We start from the raw sequence: 20,652 nt of genomic DNA, 5'->3' as shown, positions 1-20,652 counted from the left end.
GTACTATTAAATTATTAAATTTTTAAATTTGTCCAATTTGGATCCTAAATGTGAATTTTGGACCAAAGTTGTTACCTGACTTGCTAATGGAGCAGCTGATATTCATAAGTATTTGTCAACTATTTTCATCCCTCTTTGATTAGGGTTTCGATTTTTATTCATACTCAAATCTCATCGCTTCCTTTCGGTGACTGGGGACCAACAATAGCCAAGAGGGTGGTGGTGTTTTCGTTCGGCGATGAGTGATGATCAATTAACAACTGAAAGAAAACTGAGAAAGAAAGAGATTGATTACATAAGAAAAGATTGTTTATTGATAATGACGACATTGTTCAAGTGATTAGATCAAACCATTTTTTATTTCTTTAACTATCTTAGTTCTTTTGTTTCTTGGTTTCTTGATGTCACAGTTATGATTTGAGAGAAAAAGATTGAATGATTTTGATTTAGACGAATAATGCACATTAACTACAAGTTCTTTCATTTCTTTTCTTTTACTTTATCCCTCAAGAAGCTCAAGAAGTTGGATTGATACAGATTAAGGGGTGAGATTTTCATGGATTTACTTTTTGAGGTTCTTCATCTTATGTATTACAATTGGAAGTAGCTTGATGCTTAGCATTAAATTTACTGATAGCCTTTGGTTGAAATTTTGAAGTGTTTGTAATGAGTTACTGCTTTCTATGCTTTGAATATTGTAATGCAGATTGTCAAGTCAAAAAAAAAACTAGCTTTCATAATTAACTAAGTAATATGCATATTGTCATATTTCTCCATCTTTGTTTTTTCTGATTATTCATTTCTTGATTCCATTGTTTGTATTTTGCGCGAGAAAGAAAGAAAGATTTTGGTTTGTAGAGATCAAGAATGCTATAAAAATTTTAAACTTTTCCATTGTTTGTGTTTTTCCATCTCACTGACCGATAAAGACAGTGATATAATAAAGGGCTAGCTTGTGGGCTTAGCGATGGTCTAGGTTAGACTATTATGAGTGTCAGCAAGGCAAGGTATGTTTTAATCACTTTAGTCTAAAAGCCGAAGCCAAAAGTCAAAGGGCAAAGACAAAGGCTAGGTACGGAGGTATGGCAGCATGTTGAATTCTGTTAAATACCACACAACCACCAAACTAATAAGCAGAGGTCTCAGGGGCGACATGGAATGCCGGGAGAATAGCATGGAACGACATGATATCTGTAGTACCACAGCACCTAATAGCTCATTAAGTAAGTGGATGCAATTGAAAGCTTATGATACGTACTTGTACTTAACAAAGCTCTTTAGAAAACATTCATCGGAAGCCACACATGGAAAGTAATGTTCCTAGAGTAAGGATTTTCACTCTTTTTTTCGATAAGAAAAACGAGATTTATTTTTTTCCATTCCTCCAAACCCGCAATATGAACCTTTTTATACACCTATTTAAATGTACCGAAAACAACCTTTATTTCTCTTCCAACTCTCCTCTCTCTCTCTCTCTCACTCTTGCTGCTCGCTTCGTGGCCATCGCCAATCTTTAGTAACCGGACAGGACGAAGGGATAGAATTGGGAAGTGAAATCTTAGCTGGAAGAGGGGAGAAGGACTTTAAGGCTTTTTTCTACGTCAACCAAGAAGAGGACAGATTTTCAACTTTTAGCAAGCTACATGGCAGCACGTGACCACTCCGTCATAACAGCCAAATGGAATTCACAACCAAGGTTCTAATTGTAAAAAGTTGAAAGTTTGATGATCCGATTGTACTAAATTAAGTTCAAGAGAAAATGAAAAACCTCCAAATAGTTCAGAATTTTTGGTGTGATTTATTCTAAATTATTTAAGAAGGTTTCCTATGATAGAAAGGACAGTGCTTGGGTAGGGAAGCTGGGAGTTCACCCTCAAGTGTCTTTATTTTTATAGAAGTTGGCATGGGACCACATTCCATGTTGTGAAAATGTTGATGGAAAGAGGGTTGAATATTACCTCCAATTATGATCTTTGCTCAAACATAGAGGAATCAGTGACTTATGCTCTCTTTCAATGCCCAAAGGCATTGCAGGTATGCCGATTATCTAATATTTTAATCGTATTATTGGCATCACCATCTCCACTTGGAGCCTTTCTATAGTATCTAAAATCATATGCTCATAAATTGGAAAGCAGGAAAGAATATATCTATTTTGCATGTATTGTTTGTCAATTGTCATATCTGGCATACAAGGAATGCACGAATTTTTGAAAAAAAAATATCTTCTTCATCTAGATTTATATTGGATAATGCAATAATGCAAACTACCAAAATAATTCAGAGTGAAGAGCTGGTGATAGGTTGGGACACTGAGGACTCCTTCATGATCTCATAACTTATCAAGATGGTATATATTACTTAGGAGCCCCCACCCCCTAGTTTTATAAGAGTTAACTTTGATAGTAGTGTTAATGATAGAGCCAGCAGAGGAGCGAGTTTTATAATCAGGGGCCCGGACTCTTAGATTATTGCGGCAGGTGGGAGACAACTTTTTGACCCATCCATTTTGGGGGTAGAGTTATAAGCTTCATGGGAGGAAATGTGATATGCTATTAATTCCTTGAAGACTAATCATATTCTCTTTGATGACGACTCAACTATAGTGGTCACTCAAGATCTATTACTGAACAATGCCTATTGTTGGACATTTGTAAACTGCCAAGAATTGTATATCATTTGTCGTAGCTCATATCTATAAAAAGGCAAATAGAGCTGCAGAATGGGTGTCCACTTTTGTTACTGAGCACTCTGGTGGAAGCACAGTCATTCGCTATCCTCTTTCGGCATCTGACAGACACCCCTCTATCTTATTGAGCATCACCTAAAGATACTACATGCATCTACTCCAGCTTACCTTCTCAACAAACTATGCCACCTTGTAAACCCCATCCCTCTTTATCACTATGAATCTAGCAATCCATGGTGTGGTAGCAGCAAGGTCCTAGACGAGCTCTTCTATTCTTATGTTGGCTAGCCAACATGATATAATCATCGATGTAGATGTTGTTGTTGATAGAAAGGTTGGCCTAGTTAATGGGAGCACTCTTGTAATGAAGGAGGTAGTCCTTGAAGATGATATGGATGCTATTAGCAGGAGAGCAATTGCAAATTCAGGCCTCTGCCACCATAAAATAGGCGAGGTAGGTGGTTGGGAAGAAATAAGGGTAGCACTAGAAGAGGATGCAAATGTGCTCGAAGGTAAGTGATCACTAGGTGGTGGTGAAGGAGAGGAGGAGTTGGGGATCTTGGCATAGGCAAATGTGGCATTGCATATGGCTAAGAACATGGTAGGGTCAATAGAATTGTGTTGTCTATGGCTGAGGTTCAAGAGAAGGAGGGCGGTGGAAAGAGACAATGCCAGTACATAAAAGTGGCATTAACAAGAAATTTTCATATAGTTTATCCTATACATTTTTACATATTTATACAGTTGGGTAAAATTGTTTAACAAATACGAACCAAAAACATTGCATTGATCTTTTCCTAATGAATAGGTTCTCTAATTCATGATTTTCTAAATAACCTTAAAATTAATTATATTTTCTTTAAAAAAATATAACCTAATCCATAAATATAGGCTATGGAAACTAAATCAGTGGTAAAATCCTGACACCATAAATAAGACCATTGCAGAGTGACTCCAAATGTTGGAAAGCTAGGGTACCAACTACCAAACTGTTACTCTCTTGATACACATAAGAAATCTTAATTCTCCCCCATTGAGATGTCATGTGCTGTATATCAATAGAGTAGCATGGCAATCCTTACGGTCAAATAATTAATAGCCATTGTTCAAAATGGTTACTCTCCTTTTAGCTACAAATATGATCCATTGAGCTGATAAACAACAAGTATTTTTCCCAACCTATCTAGAATTCTATTAGTAGAACAAAGATATTGAAGAAACTTAATACCCTAGCCACGAAAAAAGGGCACCTCACAATTTAGGACACTAAGGGTGAGGTAGCAGTAAAGAAAATTGAAAAGGGGAGCAAGAAAGGACTAAATTGGCACAGTGCCTTAGTATATCATTATTCCAACTTAATCTTTCACCATATTCGCTAATATATTTTTCTCCATGCATGTGTCGCATAGGTGTAAGTTATGTTGCTCCAAATAGTGCTAAGATATCTCATGGCAAAATGTAGACATATAAAGAAATATTGACTTAGGAGAAATCACGTGACTTTATTTTGTATTAATTTAAGATACTTGGATCAAGATTACGTATCTCAAACTATTTTCTTGCATGGAACAATGAAGACAAATTTGACTTATTGAATCATATATAGATAAACTATATGGTTTAGCAGCCATCATCTTCATCAACCTTTGGTTATGTTAGAGATCAATCCATCAATTTATTGATATACATTATGTTTATTTTGCATCTAGATCAAGTAGCGAAACACTAACTTGAAGCTTTACATGCATTCTTCAACTAATCAATAGTCTATGTTAATGCATCAATTTTATAAAATCTAGTTAAATCAGGGAATAAAATAAAGACCGAGGGATCAAAGGATTTATGAACTTTAAAAAAGAAGTGTATGGAAGTATAATACCTATACTTATATGCAACTTCAAAAAAAGATAACAATCATGATTGTTCAAAATAATTTTACATATCACATTTTTAATTTATAAAGAACATGCTAATTTCCATATCAAACAATTTATATAAAAGCATATGACATAAATTTTGTAAATATTTAAAAAATTAAACCTTTTTGATCCCTACTAATGTCTATTGTATATATATATATATATAACTTCGGCACAATACAACTGCAAGCGTCTCCTTTATATGTATATCTCTCTCCTAACAACTTACATGTCTTTAACACTTTTTCAATTAGAATATCTTGTTAGTGATTTCAAATGAAGTCAATAAAAAATATTATCATTTTGATGTGCGTTTGTTCACTTTTCTCATAAAGGACAAGCAAAGAAGTTTAAAAGAAATCATCTGGAGGATATTCTTTTTGGATAGAATAAATAAAGTATATTTTACATGTAATGTTATAAAAAATTATTGATGGATGAAACTTTTGAAAAAATCAATAACTCAAGAAATTGTATGCTCCTGGATTTAATTAATAATAACATAAGCACATGCTAAAATATCTTAAAGGAGAAATGAAATACTGCAAAAAAAAAAAGAATAGTGATAATGAGATTTCATATTCATTTCCGATGTAGCTTATAGTGTGTTTTTCGTTTATAGGTTTAGAATTCCAAATAATTTTATTTATTCAACCAAATCATAGAGGTTCTAGCTACTAAAAAATAATTGCCTCTTCTAGCATATGTAACTATGACACCCAACAAAGTATCTTCTTAAATCAATTTTCGCATCTATTTTATCACCCAAATTTTTCTTGGAAAAATTCAATAATTCAAGAAACTTTATGCTCAGTAGATGGATTAAATTGACAATAATAGAAATATATCTTAAAAATAAAAAAGTATTAGATATAAAATTTTTGGAATAATAGAAATTAGATTTCAAATATATATCCACTGTAGCTTATACCCTTTTTTTTTTTAACTGATAGTAAAATTTAAAATATCCCTATTTATTCATCCAAATCATATAGGTGCTAGCTAGGAGAAAAGAATTACATCTTCTAATGGATCTAACCATGATGTCCAACTAAATATTTTCTTTAATTAATTTTTGCATCTATTTTATCATTGGAACTTAAATTTTAAAATTATATCAAACAAATTATATTTCATTATAATCTTAAAAACGAATTTAATTAATAATAAACTTCCCTAAATTCTTTTCACACACGTGCATTGCACGTGTCCTGTGCTACCCACACTTTTTTTTTGGTAAAACGGCTACTCATTTCATATAAATCTAGTGCTACCCACACTTCGTTGAAGGGAACTTGTCCATGTCAAAGCTGCTTTTTAATTTTCCGTCCTTCCATTTATCCGCCGCTCGACTGCCTCTTAACATCCAGTGATCAAAACAAATCTCCTTCTTCTTCTTCCCCCACCCCCCTCTCTTTCTCTCAACCAAACCAAATACCTCGGGCACCTTCATGGCGGTCTCAAACCCTAAAAGCCCCCAAAGTAACCATCTCTCCCCCTAAAACCCTATCATGTTTCGAGAAACCCTCGCTCCCTCCCCACCCTAATCGTGCCCCGATTCGAATCTAACTTCCTCTCTCCAATCGCTGGCGTGCGAGCCTACGCTTGGTGTGGTCTCCTTCTTCTCCCTCTATCGCTGCCGCTGCTCTGGCCTCCGGATCCGGTTGGGGCTGCTCGATCTGTGAGAATGGATGCGCGGGAGCCGTCGGCGTCGTCGGTCTCGCCGGCAGCGGGGGGCAAGGATGGGCCTGCGAACGAGGAGGGACCGCTTTCTGACGCGGAGGGCCTGGCCAAGGAGGCCGCCGTCCTGTTCCAGGGCCGGCGCTTCTCCGAGTGTATCGATGTCTTGAATCAACTTTTGCAGAAGAAAGGCGATGATCTGAAGGTGTCCGCTATGTTTCGATTTTTTCCCCTCGGGTCTTGTCTCTCGTTGACGACTTATTTGAACAGTTCTTGTTTCTGTTATTTCTTTCACAGTTGATCAGTTTGGATCTTGGTCTGGTAGTTTGCACCCAAGCCATCTGATTCATTCTGTTGTCGAGTATTTTTTTGACTTATATTGATGAATTTTTATCCAAAATTTGATTTTTTTGATCCCACATCCTTTATAAGGTCGTGCTCATGGTTTCCATGTACATTTACTCTTGCTTTATGTGACTGGAATTGTTGGTCGGTTGTTCATTCACCTTTGTTTGGATGCACTTGTTAATTTATAAGCAATCACATACTTTAGTATTTGGAGATTTTTTGCAGGCCTTCGTGATCGATTTTAAAGGAATGAGTTGTTTCTCAGTTTTTATTTTTTTCTATTATGTTGTGTACGACTAAAAAATTTCCTGAAAATACTAAACCTGGCAGAGTAAGCTAGGAAACAAAACTAAAAATTTAGCTCTATCGAAGATGTAAGTCCTTTCACTTAAGTTCGGTGACTGGATTTTTTTTAGAAACTTTCTAATAAAGGAAGAAAGCTAGGTCAATGATCACAATTAGAGATTAAGGATGCATTATATGACACTTTTTTATCTTTAATGCAATGGAATTGTTGCTTTACTTCACCCAAGTAGTTATCATTTGCATCCATCCCATGCACCTGAATTGTTTGGGTATGATATAATTGGTTCATTTTGAATTGGTCTTCACCAATAGATCATGGAAATCCATAGTTGGAGTGTAGATTTGTAATTCTTCACAATGATCATTCTATACTTTCTACTTATGTCTAGTACAGACAGCTTTAAACTCACCAGCTAAGTACCCGTTCATTAAAAACGCCTTGTCTTTCATCGATATTAAGCAACCCTTTTGTTTGGTATATAATCCATCCTTTTTTTTCCATGCATACTTACAAATAATTTTGATCATCACCTCTCTAGTATCAGTTTTGTGCATACTATAATTAATGTCTATTAACTTTTAATTTTACCCTTTTTTCATATCTTTATCCAGTATGTCTATTTTTTCCCACTCTTCTTTGTCAATACCTCCAATAATCAGCTTATATCTTTCATATAATTTTGATCCTTCCTTAGAATATACTGTTGATCTATTCATCAACTATTTCTTCCTTTTTATAGATCAGTTTTCTTTTGTGTTACTACCTTATCCCATATAATGGTATATGATTCACACAAGTTGCTTCCTTTTCATTTCAACTATGAGGCCCTTGCCAACCTTGCCCATTTCGGATCACAATTTGGTTCAGTAATGTCATGGTACATAAGTACTTCCTTAGAATTCCTTAGATAATTTGAAGTCTTTTTATGAGCTGTTATTCAGTATCTATCATGCCATTTACCATTTAAGCTTGAAGATACATAGTGTATGTTCAATCTATTGTGACTAGTGTGGGGTTGGAAGGTGTCAAAGGAGGCCTATTTACCATTGCAATGATTTACCAACATTTTTCTTCCATTATTGGAATTTCAATGGATAGTGAAGACATCAATTAGAAGTAAGATTGATTTTACTTTGACATACATTCATTATCTAATTACTCTATGAGCATAAGTTCGGCATGCATTACCGTTTTGATTATAGTTCTCTTTTGAAAGAATAAAAAGGTATTTTGTTGAATCTATTCAAGATTTTTTTAACTATCATGTGATTGGGCTTTGTTTTTCCGTGGAATGGGATGCCTCGTGTCTTGATACTTGAGACCATGGATATCTCATCCCGTCCGAATCCATTTCTAATTGTCCTATCCTGACACTTAAGGTGGTGCCTTACCTTGACACTTGAGATAGTGGGACAACCTGCCATCCCACTGAAATTTAAAATATTGAAACTTTTTCTTGTGTGCCAAGTTGATGATTTGAGTTTGACCTCCTTTCCGTGAGTTGTCTGCTCATGCCATTGACCATTTGGAGTTGAAGATATATAGGGTGCATGTTGAAGTAAATATCTGGTGGGTGAGGTGGGATTTGTTCGGTGACGAAAAGAGGCCTATATAGCCTGTTATCATTTTTTCCTATCATTTGAATTTTAGTAATCCGTGAAGGCATCAATTAGATTTAGGATTGCTTTTGGCTTGATGTGCATTCATTGCCTTATGATTCTGTGGTATGTTGTTCACTTAAATCACATCCTGCATGCATATGTTATGTGCATTATTGTGCTGCTGCAAATTTCCCATGGAAAGAATGCGGATCTTGTTTAGTGTCATAGAATCTGAAATTAGAGCTTTAAAAATTTTTCGTACTTGTATCTGATGTGCAACATTGCGAACTGTTCTTCATTTTTCCTTGGGTCAAGTGAATTCCTTTTTGAGTAATCCCTGGGGAAATCATCTTTGTACATGACTGGGGGTTTAAAATATTTTAGTTCTTTATGATTTGACTTGTGAATATGAAATTTTCAGGTTCTTCACAACATTGCTGTTGCAGAATACTTCCATGATGGTTGTTCTGATCCAGCGAAGCTGCTTGACGTGCTCAATAACATTAAGGTAAGACTAAGATGACAAGTAATTCCATATTCTGCTTGTTGGTTGGGCAATATAATATTTATCTTCATCGTAAAGTGTTTTTTTAACCGTTTTATTGGCAGACTGAATGCTTAACTACGATTATTATGGAGCAGAAGTGCTAACTATTGTTGTTGAGGTCCTTGTTATTATATGGAAATCTCATGCCAATGTTGTAGATTTCTTGGAACAATGTATATTGTATACTTTGTTCCAAGAATTTGAGTCTTGGTTGCTCCCAGCCTGTACTGGGCATCTTAGATAAGGTTGCAGACAGAGTCCTAGGATGTGCGTTGGTCCCCAGTTCCCTCTGTAATGGGGCTGTTCCAATTTGTACTGACTGGCACCAAGCAGGATGGGGCCATCACCAGTCAGTATGGATTGTTACCAACCGGGATGTGCAGAAAAGTCACCTGTTAATTTGCTGGATCTTGACTTTAAGCCTTCCTTAGTTCACTTATTGAAAAATATTAATAACTGCTAATTTGCTGGATTTGGATTACCTGTTAAATGCCTAATTATGTTTCAATGGTTCACTTATTACTTATTCCTAAGATAACATTGGCAAAGGATTCTATGCTTGCTCCATATTTAAGTGTTAGTCATAAATTTAAGGAAATTTCAAGTTAATCTCTATACACATTTATTGCTGTCATCTGCTCTACTTTTTGATTGTTTATCTGAGTTAGCATAATTAGTAAGTTTGAGATGTCTTTGTGTATTTGTTATATAAGAATTGTTGATACTTGGGGCATAACCTTTATTATATATGTCTATACTATATTGCGTAATCTTCATCATATATTGTTTCTGTGTATTTTTCATTTTGTCATTTGGTCTCTAGAAAAGCACAAGTAACTATGCAGTTTCTCAATGACCCGTTCACATTAATTTTGCTACAGTCATTTTGTCTTGGACTTTTTCCCCTGGAATTTTGAAATTTTACTAATAATCCTTTCTATTGAATTGCAAATATGTAACTTTGGACCAATTTATTAACAATCATACAGAAGAGAAGTGAAGACCTTGTTCATGCTTTGGTAGAGCGGATGGAAGTTGGAAGCAATATTGATAGCAATACAACCTCAGGATCTAAAGTGAATAATACTATGCTACTACAAGTTTCTGCTCCAAATACCAGCAACATTATTTATCCAGATGAATGTGACACTTCTGTTATAATGCTGAACATCGTAAGTTTCTGTATATTGATCATTTTCCTGATAATTTTTGTCCTAGTCATGTTTAAAGGAAAATTAAAATTGGTTTGGTACTGACGCTATTTCTTCACTTTGATGTTCTCCAGGCAGTCATTCTCTACCATCTTCATGAATATGCACTCGCTTTATCAGTTCTAGAACCATTGTATCAAAATATAGAACCTATTAATGAGGTTTTACTTGCTTAAACAATTTTTATTTTAATTCTTAGGTGCATCTGCTTCCTTATTTTCCTGATATTTTATTTGTTCCTGTGCAGGCAACAGCTGTTCATGTATGCTTTCTCTTATTGGATGTTGCATTAGCTTGCCAAGATGCGTCAAAAGCTGCAGTAAGTTCATACACTGGAGGTGCCACTGCTTTCTTTTCCTGCCTTAGTATCTGTTAGGAATTCTATGATGTGGAGCTCCATAATAGATATAGAAATATGCTTGAAAGCATTATATTTGGTAAACTTTTATTACAGTTATTACAGATTATATATAAAGTATCAAAGGAGAATCTATCGCTACTGTCTAAGCATCTGCATTGTTGACCTCCAGATTTTTGTATACATCTGCATTCTGCATGTGCCCTTTCTCAGTTTGCTGCTTCTAAAATAGGTTACATGCTATCTGGTTGTTATTCAACATCAGAGACATTTTGTGGAAAAATGCATGGACCGGGTTTACAGTTTTGCACCTCCATTGTCAGAAGCCCCATGTAGATTGCTACCTGGGATTTGGTCTTTGAACTTAATGTGGATTTACTGGTCTTATCATCTTTGTGCTCTACATTATTGTTGAACTAGATTGTTTCTCTAATAGCAGTTCACATTGCAAATGAGGTGAAGCCATGATGTAAGTAGTAGACTGACTGATGGTTAATAAAATAAAAAAAAGCTAATTCGCCATCTCAGGGTCTATGGAATCTTTTTACTGCCAATATGTGTCTTACTTATTCCATTATTATGTTATGTTTGCTAGTATTCCATAAATAAGGGAACTTATATTTTTGTTAAAGAGAATAATTTAATTTGCTAACTTTATTGGCTCTGATATGAGACTATTTTACTGATATAGCAGGAAGCACCATCAAAAAACAGTGCAAGAGTTCAAAGTACTTTATATCTTGTATCGCCTGAAGCTTGATTTGTGGACATGTTGAGGATGAGTCATAAGTTAAAGCCATTATCTGATATTGTATCAATATAGCATGAAAAATCATTTGTCCCTAATGCTTCTTTGTGATATGAAAATGGGCTTGGGATGTTTACTGTTTTTCTTGGCATACTCATGATCTCATTTACAATTTTCCATTATAATTATAGAACTTTTGTTTATGGCCAAAGAGGGCAATCAATGATAAGAGGCTTCTGATATCAAATTGATGGGATATGATAATTGGACGAGAATTTTAAAGGGTTTGATTGGGTTGATGACTGAAAAGAACAAAATTTAGCTTTCTGGTATATTCAGTAAGAATTTAAAATTTCTCTTAGTTTGAAATATAAAGGATGGAATCCTGATGTAAAATTGATATAGGAGGTAGGCATGGCCTCAGATTTGAAGATATGAAAGTCTTAGGAAGAGAGTTGAAATCACAGTTTTTCTGTAGCTTCTTGGATCAGGGCTGATTAACTTGTGTTGTATTCTTAATTAAAGAAAGCAACAGAAAAGGTAAAAGTGATAGATGACATTAAGGTTAAGATAATTACAAGAGAGAGATGTTGGGGTTTGTTGATGCAGAAGCCATTGAGAAAGAGAAACATTTAGAAAAAAACCATAATAAAAATAGAAGATGATATCTTGATAGCGTTTGTTCTACTAAATACCTATCGTATCTATGGCTCTTCTAGGCCCTTGTAGCATCAGGGGTGCACATTATAAAAATGAATATCTCCTTTTCTTCTAAGGGGACATATAAGGGTTTCAGTTAAGAACCAAAAGAATGCTAATAATACATTGCCTAAAGAGACTTTATGATGCAAGAAAAAACTGAAATAAGCCACAGCATGTGGACATCCATGGACTCTATGGAATTCCATGTGCAAAGTCACCTAAAACTTTATTGGTAAAAGTTGAGTTTAAGCCAACAGTAGAGATGTGTCTACTGCCCTTTCCTTCTCGCTTCCCTCCCTCTTTCAGTTGTTGGTATCTTTCCCCCTCCTCACTAGTAGACATTTAATGCACTTGCCAGAATGATGTTTATGTCAAAGGCAAAACCTTGTGAGGATTTCGAGTTCCATCCATCAATGTGATACATGGAATATCTTTGCTTACGGGCTTTGCTAAAATCAGCTTTCATTTCACTGTCATCAATCCATTTGTAAGGAGCTTCTGTAGCAGCGGTGGATATTCAAATGCCTTAAGCTGCATGCCATGGGCATAGGGATGCTTATGGATCAGGTTAGGACCAGGCCAACCCTGAGTAACCCAACCCATTATTCTGTCTTCTGGACCTGGGTTCGGTCTGACCCAGCTCAGACTTGCTAAAGGCGGACCTAGGCCCAGCCTGATTGTGATAGCATAAGTCAAGGACTGCACTCAGGCTAAGTCAGTCTGATCTGGTCCAACCCTCATACCTCAGCTAAACCATGGCTGGTTTCTGACACAGGGAGGGTCCTTTCCTGGTTTCTTTGGTCCTTTCCTGGTTTCTTTTTACCACCTTATACTGTATCTTATCAAATCAATCTTTCTGCTTTGACATGTTCATAGATGGTACATACCATGATTAAGAGAAAATTTTAGAATCTTTAGGAATCTTATAATGAGAAGGATTAGCTAGAGAACTCCTAATTTGACTATTGGCTGGATTGAGATATTGGGTCATTTTGAAGGGTCTCTGAGTGGAGGTGAGGTCTTTAAATAGATATGACCTTATGGGGGAAAGGTCTGGATGGGACTAAGAACAAATGAGAGAAAGGTTGTGGGAGTTGAATCTAAATATATTGCATGTTTGCATTCTTAGAGGGCATAAGTGAAAGAGAGAAGTAATTCTTGTTTAATATAGATGAACCATTATTGATAACTTGAAGATCAGTAGGTAAATTTTGTCCAATCTAACAAAATGTTTTCTCATCATTTTAGTGTTTTAGAATTTTCTTTTTCTTTGTTGGACTTATCAGTTTAATTTCTGAAAGATAAGCATATCTCTGCACATAATCCTGCCCCTAATCAAGGTTTTCTTGTCACAGTAGTTTGATCAACCTAATCTGCTTGTGTTCTGGTCGGTCGTTCTGCATCATGGAACTTAGCCCTTGGTATGACAATACTTCTAGTTCATTCTTTACACATCTTAGTCTTGCATTATTTTTGATCATGCCCCCCTTATCGAATGTTTTGCTTGGCAATTTTTTTTCTTTTTTTAAAGACTTTTTTTTTCATGTCAAACATGAGCTTGGACTTTGGACTGCTATTGATTTTAATGCTATCATGGTTTTAGATCTCAAGTATGCTAGTTTTCTGGGATTGTTTTAACTATTCTATGATTTTGATGGTTTCTTTTTCACTTGTTTGTGTGCTTGATTCTTTGTCCTAATAACCTACTCTACTGGTTTTAGGATATAATTCAGTATCTTGAAAAATCTTTTGGTGCTGGGCACATGATAAACCAAGTTGGTAATGGAAGCATTGCTCAACATCATTCTAACCAAGGATTGAAAATTTCCGTAACAAGTAATACAACTGCGCCAGATGCCTCTGGTTCAGATTCAAGTGGCAGTGCAAATGTTCCTGATAATGCTCTGACAAGAACTTTATCAGTTGACACACTGGAATATGAGACCTTGTATTCAACACTGGATACTGGAAGTCAAAACTTTGGTAGGCCTGCCTCAAGTGATTGTTCAAATTCATCAGCTGATCAAGCTGCGACCGCCATTGATCTGAAGCTAAATTTGCATCTGTACAAGGTTCGGCTACTGCTTCTTAATAGGAACCTGAAGGCTGCAAAGCGTGAAGTTAAGCTTGCTATGAATGTTGCACGATGCAGAGATTCATCTACAGCACTCCTTTTGAAGGCTCAGTTAGAATATGCTCGTGGTAACCATCGAAAGGCGATAAAACTCTTGATGACATCGAGTAACAGGACAGAAGCAGGAGCTCTTAGTATGTTCAACAATCTTGGGTGTATATATCACCAACTTGGAAAACACAACATTTCAACTATGTCCTTTTCTAGGGCACTGAAAAGCAGTATGTTACTTCGTTCTGAGAAGCATCTGAAGCTTTCTATCTATTCACAGGATAAGTCTCTTGTTATTATTTACAACTGTGGGCTGCAGTATCTTGCTTGTGGAAAACCATTGGTTGCAGCTTGTTGTTTCAATAAAGCAAGGTTGATTTTTTTCAACAGACCCCTTCTATGGCTCCGGTTTGCTGAATGTTGCCTTTCGGCTCTAGAGAAGGGGCTTTTGCAACCTAGCAGTGCTTCATCATCAGGTGGTGAGGAGGTTAAAGTTCATGTTGTTGGTACAGGCAGATGGAGGCAACTAGTCATTGATGATAAAAACCTGAAATATAGGTGTTTAGATGACTCAGGAGATGGTGTGATCAGTCCAGATGGTCTGTACAGGCTGTCACTTCCATTTGCCCGGCAGTGTCTTCTTAATGCTCTGCATTTATTAAACAATTCTGAACCGACAAAATCCAGCACTAACTTAAAAAAGGAAGATGATAGCAACCAGAGAATCTCCTTAGGTGGCAAGAACTTGAGCAACGAGAATGCATTGGCTGGAGATTCAAAGTCATCTAATGCAACATCAGCTTCTACGACAGTCGGTGCAAATGACGATTCTAAGGAAGTTAAAGGAGGCATGAGCTCGAACTCAACCTTGCAGAATTCTGTCTCTGCATATGGGGACACATGCAAGAAAGTAAACAACTTGATAAAGCAGGCTGTTCTTGGAGACTTGGCTTATGTGGAGTTGAGCCTTGAAAATCCTTTGAAAGCATTAGCTGCTGCGAAAGCACTTCAGCAGTTGCCAGACTGCTCTAGAATTTACAATTTTCTAAGTCATGTTTATGCTGCTGAAGCACTTTGCCACCTGAACCAACCTAAAGAAGCAGCTGAACATTTATCGATCTATATTTCAGATAAGAATGAAGTTCAGTTGCCATACAGTGATGAAGACAGAGACAAATGGAGGACAGAGAAAGGTGGGGATGGTGAGGAGGTGAATGGTCATTTGAATGCCAAAACTTCTTTAGAAGAGCCCCAAGGTATGGTGTTCCCGAAGCCTGAAGAGGCTCGTGGAGCTCTTTATGTAAATCTTGCCACCATGTCTATAATTCAGGGGGATCATGAGCAGGCTAGCCGGTTTCTGAAGGAAGCTCTGTCTCTACTGCCTAACAATCCTAGAGCTACACTTGCAGCCATTTATGTTGATATCCTTCTCGGGAGAATACAGGATGCTCTTGTCAAATTGAAACAGTGTAGATGTGCTAGATTCTTCCCTAGTGGGGTAAAATTGAGCAGTGCGTGTTGATTGTACCAGTGATGTTCCAACACTCAGGAAATTTATCTAGAGGAGAATTTTGGAGTTATTTTGTACCATACACACAATTGGTCGTAGAATAATTGTTTTTGATTATTTTAGGTATTGGTGGCACTGCACATTGTCTTAACATGCAGGCGTCCCCCTTTTTAGTTTGAGATGTTGTGCAGATGCAAGCAAAGAGAGATGAGTTCATTTGGAAAAGCTTTTGGAAAATTCCTTGATTCAGGAAAGAAAATGCAGAATATTTCTTCTTTCTTGCAACACTCCTTGAATACATTTTTGTGGTTACAGGAATGCAATTATGGCCACTGACATCTTGTTCTGATGCCTTTGTTAAGGTTGTCATACTTGTATCGCAGTCATGGTGGACCTTACTGGGCCTCCAGATCTGGTAGGTATGTTTGTGGGAAATGAAAGATGATTCTTCGTCCAGGTATTTTGGATATTGTTAATTTTGGTAGAATATTGTGTGCTGTTCTCATGTTCCTTTGCTCTTGCCTTAAAGAGAATAGATTCATTGGCTGAATTCCATGGTTTAGCAATGATCACTGCTCATCAGCAACATTTGAAGCTGCAACATCTTGTTCCTTCATCTACATTCTCCTCGAGTGTATGACAGCTTTACGAGTTGACATGCTGTAGAGGTAAAATCTTGCAGACAATTTATTCCCTTAGGGTGTAATATGAATATGGCACATTATTATAACAGTTAAAAAGTCTGAGAGCTCTCTGACCATGACTGTCAACCTATTTTCTAGATTTGTTCCAGAGATAAATTAATGTTACAGGGACATGCTTAAAGTCATTGTGGTGGGAAGAAGGTAACCTCATATTGTTTTTTTCTTAAAACATCATCACTGGGAATCTATATTTCATGTTGCTTCAACATTTATTTTTTAAATGGAAACGATAGAAAAATTATTGATATCAACGTTCTAGGAAAACACCAGCCAAGGTTTGAAGACAACTTTCTGGTGGAAGATTACTGTGTCCACTGACCTGCAGCTCTGTTTGTCTCAACCTAAAACAGATTGTCTCACCAGCTGGCTTGGACCTTGCCGTTTACTTTTGTTTGTATATTCTATTGCCAGATAGAATAGCAACTTCAAACCTACTTTTATAACAAATCAAGATGATCTTAGAATGATGCTTTGAAGTCATGTTTCAGAGATTCTTCATCAATTTTAAGAGAACTAAAAGCTTCAACTTGGACCCTTTTCCTTTTCTGAGGTGATAATGCAGCATAATATTACATGAATCCAATACCCAGCATGAGGAATGCCATGGGTCGAAAATATTTAGGGCTCGTTTGGTTCGCGGGAAAAGAAGGGGGGAAAGTGTGGTCAACGGGAAAGTAATGAGATGCCTCTTGTTTGGTTGGAGTTTTCAAAGGAGAGAGAAGGGAAAGTTATATTCCCATGGGAATGTGATTCCCACATTTCATGGGAAAGTCTTTCCCATGAGAAACATGGGAAAGTTACTTTCCCATGAGGCGGGAATCACTCCATTTTTACTTTTTCCCAAAAAGTCCCTTCAGCATTAAAGAAGCATTAAAGAGGCATTAAAAATTTAATTTTTATTAAGGGCATAATAGGAATTATATATAACTTTCCTTGGAAAGTGGATGGCCAACCAAACATAAGCATCTTGGAAATTTGTCACTTTCCCATGGTCAACCAAACATGCCAAAAATACTTTCCTAGGCATCCTCTTCCTAGGAATTTGTTTCCCAGGAATCATATTCCTAGGAAGGAAAATGCTTCCCGCGAACCAAACGAGCCCTTAGAGCAGACGGAGCCATACACGAGCCGCGCTCTGGTGGTTCTGACCCCTGGGGGAGAAAAAGGAGGGAATGCAAGCACTCTTTTGTCAATAGGTTTGGAGCCGTAAAAATATGCAACAAAAGAGGTTGAATTGGTTTGGAGTTTTATTCTTGGCAATCTCAGTAAGGAGAATACTCAATTAAAGGGACTCTGGTCCTCTTTACAACAGATCAAATATCATCAGTATATGGGCAGAGGATGGGAACATTTGCATCTTACAAAAAGTCCCCACAAAAAGATTCTACAAATAATAGTAAGTGCTAAAAAACATATCAATGTTCTCTCTCTTAGCTGTAGCAATTCACACAGCTAGTTCCTTGGCAGCACTTCAACCACATCACGGTTCATCTTGGATCAGCTCCCTGGAAGGATGTAACTAAATTATTACTAGTAAGCTAGTTTTTATTGGTTTTACTTTCTAACACTTTTGTAAGTTTTTCTTTTTCTTGGAGAAAAATGATGGCTTTGGCACATCCTAAAGGAGTTCAAAGGTCAATTATGTAACGGTCAGGTGCTGGTACCAGAAGCAGAGCAATAATAGAAGAAAGGCCTCACCCATGGTAAGAGAAATAGATCGACACGCCAACATACAAGGACACTTAATTGCCTCCTTCCTCCTTTGGTCCGGCTAAGTATCTTGATCTCGGTCCTCTTGCATCAACAAAAATGAGCAATAATAATACTCTTATGGATTAAGAGAATTCCTGATATGTGCTTCCCTACTATATTTTTAGGGTAAATGAATTCCATCAAAATGTCATACTTGTCATCATAAGGGCTAGCATGTATCCCATTTTAAGTAAGACATATAGATGTCATCTTGCCTAGAGGAAGCCATCACAAGGGCTTTTTATTCTTTTTTCCTTTTCTTATTTTTTATTTAGAAAACTAGGACAGAATAAAGCCTTGGCCGAAATTGGATGAAAGCAGGATTCAGTCCAAGTCACTTGTATGAATTCTCAGTCACTTTGAACTCAAGGTAGTTGGTGCTCTCCACGAAAGCATCTTATATACATATCTTATTCTCATGCTTGGATAACACAAGAATCAAAATGAAATAATTGCTAAGGTTATTTTTCCGAAGCCTGGTTAAATTAATTGTTCTTTTAATGTATCTGAAATTGGTCACCAGTAAGGAGATGACACCACGGTCAGATCAGGGATTCACGTGAATCCAAGTTGAAAGCGTAAAATGAGAACAAAAGTAGCTCACATGAATCCAGGTACGATTTGGGGCACAGCACATGGATTCGCAGCTGGAATCTTTTATCGTTAGCGCTCTCTCTCTCTTTCAAACATGCACACTCGTGATTACGAGTCTGCTCTCCATACTGCCATTGCATGCAAAATACACCAGTGATTCAGATGATCGCAGGTTTGGCGTTTGGAAAAAATCAGCTCAAGATTTAAAATTCAGGAAAAAAAAACATAAAACTTGCCAAAAATAAAGTATGCAATAAAGTACTTAAAGTACCTACTTAATTAAAAACAAGTTTACAAGAGATAAGAATATTGAAATTTAACACGCTATTATAAGGGAAAAAAATTGAGTTCATAAATAACTGAATTCATTTTTGAACAAATCAGTTATAATAAAAAAAGAATCCAAGAATAACTAGAGATTCTTTTTTGCCAGTGTTATGGTATTTTGTACTCCTAAAAAGAATAACTTTTTCTTTGAATGTGGCATATATTAATTATAGCAATTAGCTAGTTGTTACTTAAGAAATAAGTATCACCTTATGCCCAGAAAACATGATACTTGCTGTTCAAAATTGAAGGTTCTAGCTAGCAAAGTCTTTCGGTGGTAGCCAATGAACCTATCTCAGCAGCTGGTTCGCATCCTTCTCTTGAGGGTTTGCTCTTGCGAGGAATATAATTTTGAACCATGGTGACGACACATTACCATTACATTGCTTAAGGAAAAGAAAACTTTGGGTGCCTGCAGGAAATCATTGGCATTGTGTTAGGCTCTCTCAAACAGTGGCATTGTGTAATACATAGACTATGCTGATTGAGATGTGAGAGACTGGACCTCTCTAATTCATCTGTGAACTTGACAGGATCTGGACATTTTCCTTCCAAGTCAGGAACCTCTCCAGTTCAAACTGAATTAGAAAGATCTCTCAATCATGGCAGTCAAGTAATACATAGATGAATGTCATTGAGGTGCCGGATGTCTGCAGTTCAATCTTCTCGGAAATTTGGCAGACAATTAGTATGTGATCTTAAGAGCTTTTGATAATATTAATTCATAAACATGTTGTGGTTTCCCTATCTCCCTATCGCCATGGGGAAAAAAAAATATATAATTTTCAACCGGCTATGGATAGAGTTTAATAGCAAATACTTCCAATGTTATAGGAAACCTAATTATCAGCCTGCAGTATAATATAAATAAAAGTATAAGTCCATCCTCCCATGAATTTAATTAAGTATATTTATACCACATGGACTTTATAAATTTCACATGGCTGCAGTATAGTGTAAATTTCTATAAAACTAATCAAGTAGACCTTTACCACATTGACCTTAAATTCATGAAATTCTTCTTTTGTTTCAAAGGATTTGGCGTGGCACGTTTGGACTCTTCTCAATGTCGTTCCAATATGTTCTTAACTTTTAGCCTAACGGATTAGATGGATAGGCTACTCTCATTCCTCTCAAATCAGCTAAGAAGTAAGACAAGAACATTAAGATTGGAAGCTTTGACTTCTAAACAACCAAAAAAAAAAAAAAGAGCCTGGGAAAAGTTTCAACCACGTACTTCAAATATTTTCACAAGGTTGTATCTCCAAGTTTCATCCATGGCATAAAGGGATATACTTCTCACACACCTTTGTCTACCGGATTCAAAGTTGCACCGTTCCCCTTCCAACCACAGGACGTACGTGGTGTTAAGGTCCCCACCATAACGTTTTGCATAAAAGATTCCATATACAATGTGATGGCATGTACAGCCTAATAACCCTGGCGTAGGGTCTCTGTAAAGGCATCAAACTAATGCAAAAAGTAAATTAACAAACTAATTAAGAGGGTCTTCCATTAAACAAAAAAAAA

At 36.4% G+C, this 20,652-nt stretch overlaps 1 protein-coding gene across 1 annotated transcript; it reads left to right on the top strand.

Annotated features, from left to right (window-relative positions):
* The first annotated feature begins 5,917 nt into the window (after positions 1–5,917).
* LOC103719537 (CCR4-NOT transcription complex subunit 10) lies at positions 5,918–16,199 on the top strand. Its single transcript, XM_008808826.3, has 6 exons — positions 5,918–6,493; positions 8,966–9,052; positions 10,081–10,263; positions 10,377–10,463; positions 10,550–10,621; positions 13,832–16,199. Exons 1-6 carry the CDS (start codon positions 6,296–6,298, stop codon positions 15,755–15,757), a joined length of 2,553 nt encoding a protein of 850 aa, XP_008807048.1. The 5' UTR covers positions 5,918–6,295; the 3' UTR covers positions 15,758–16,199.
* The last annotated feature ends 4,453 nt before the right edge of the window (positions 16,200–20,652 follow it).

Source organism: Phoenix dactylifera, chromosome 1 (genome assembly GCF_009389715.1).
Source record: "Phoenix dactylifera cultivar Barhee BC4 chromosome 1, palm_55x_up_171113_PBpolish2nd_filt_p, whole genome shotgun sequence".
NCBI lineage: Eukaryota > Viridiplantae > Streptophyta > Magnoliopsida > Arecales > Arecaceae > Phoenix > Phoenix dactylifera.
Note: the sequence above shows the minus strand (reverse complement) of the source record. Positions and strands in the feature narration are given on the sequence as shown.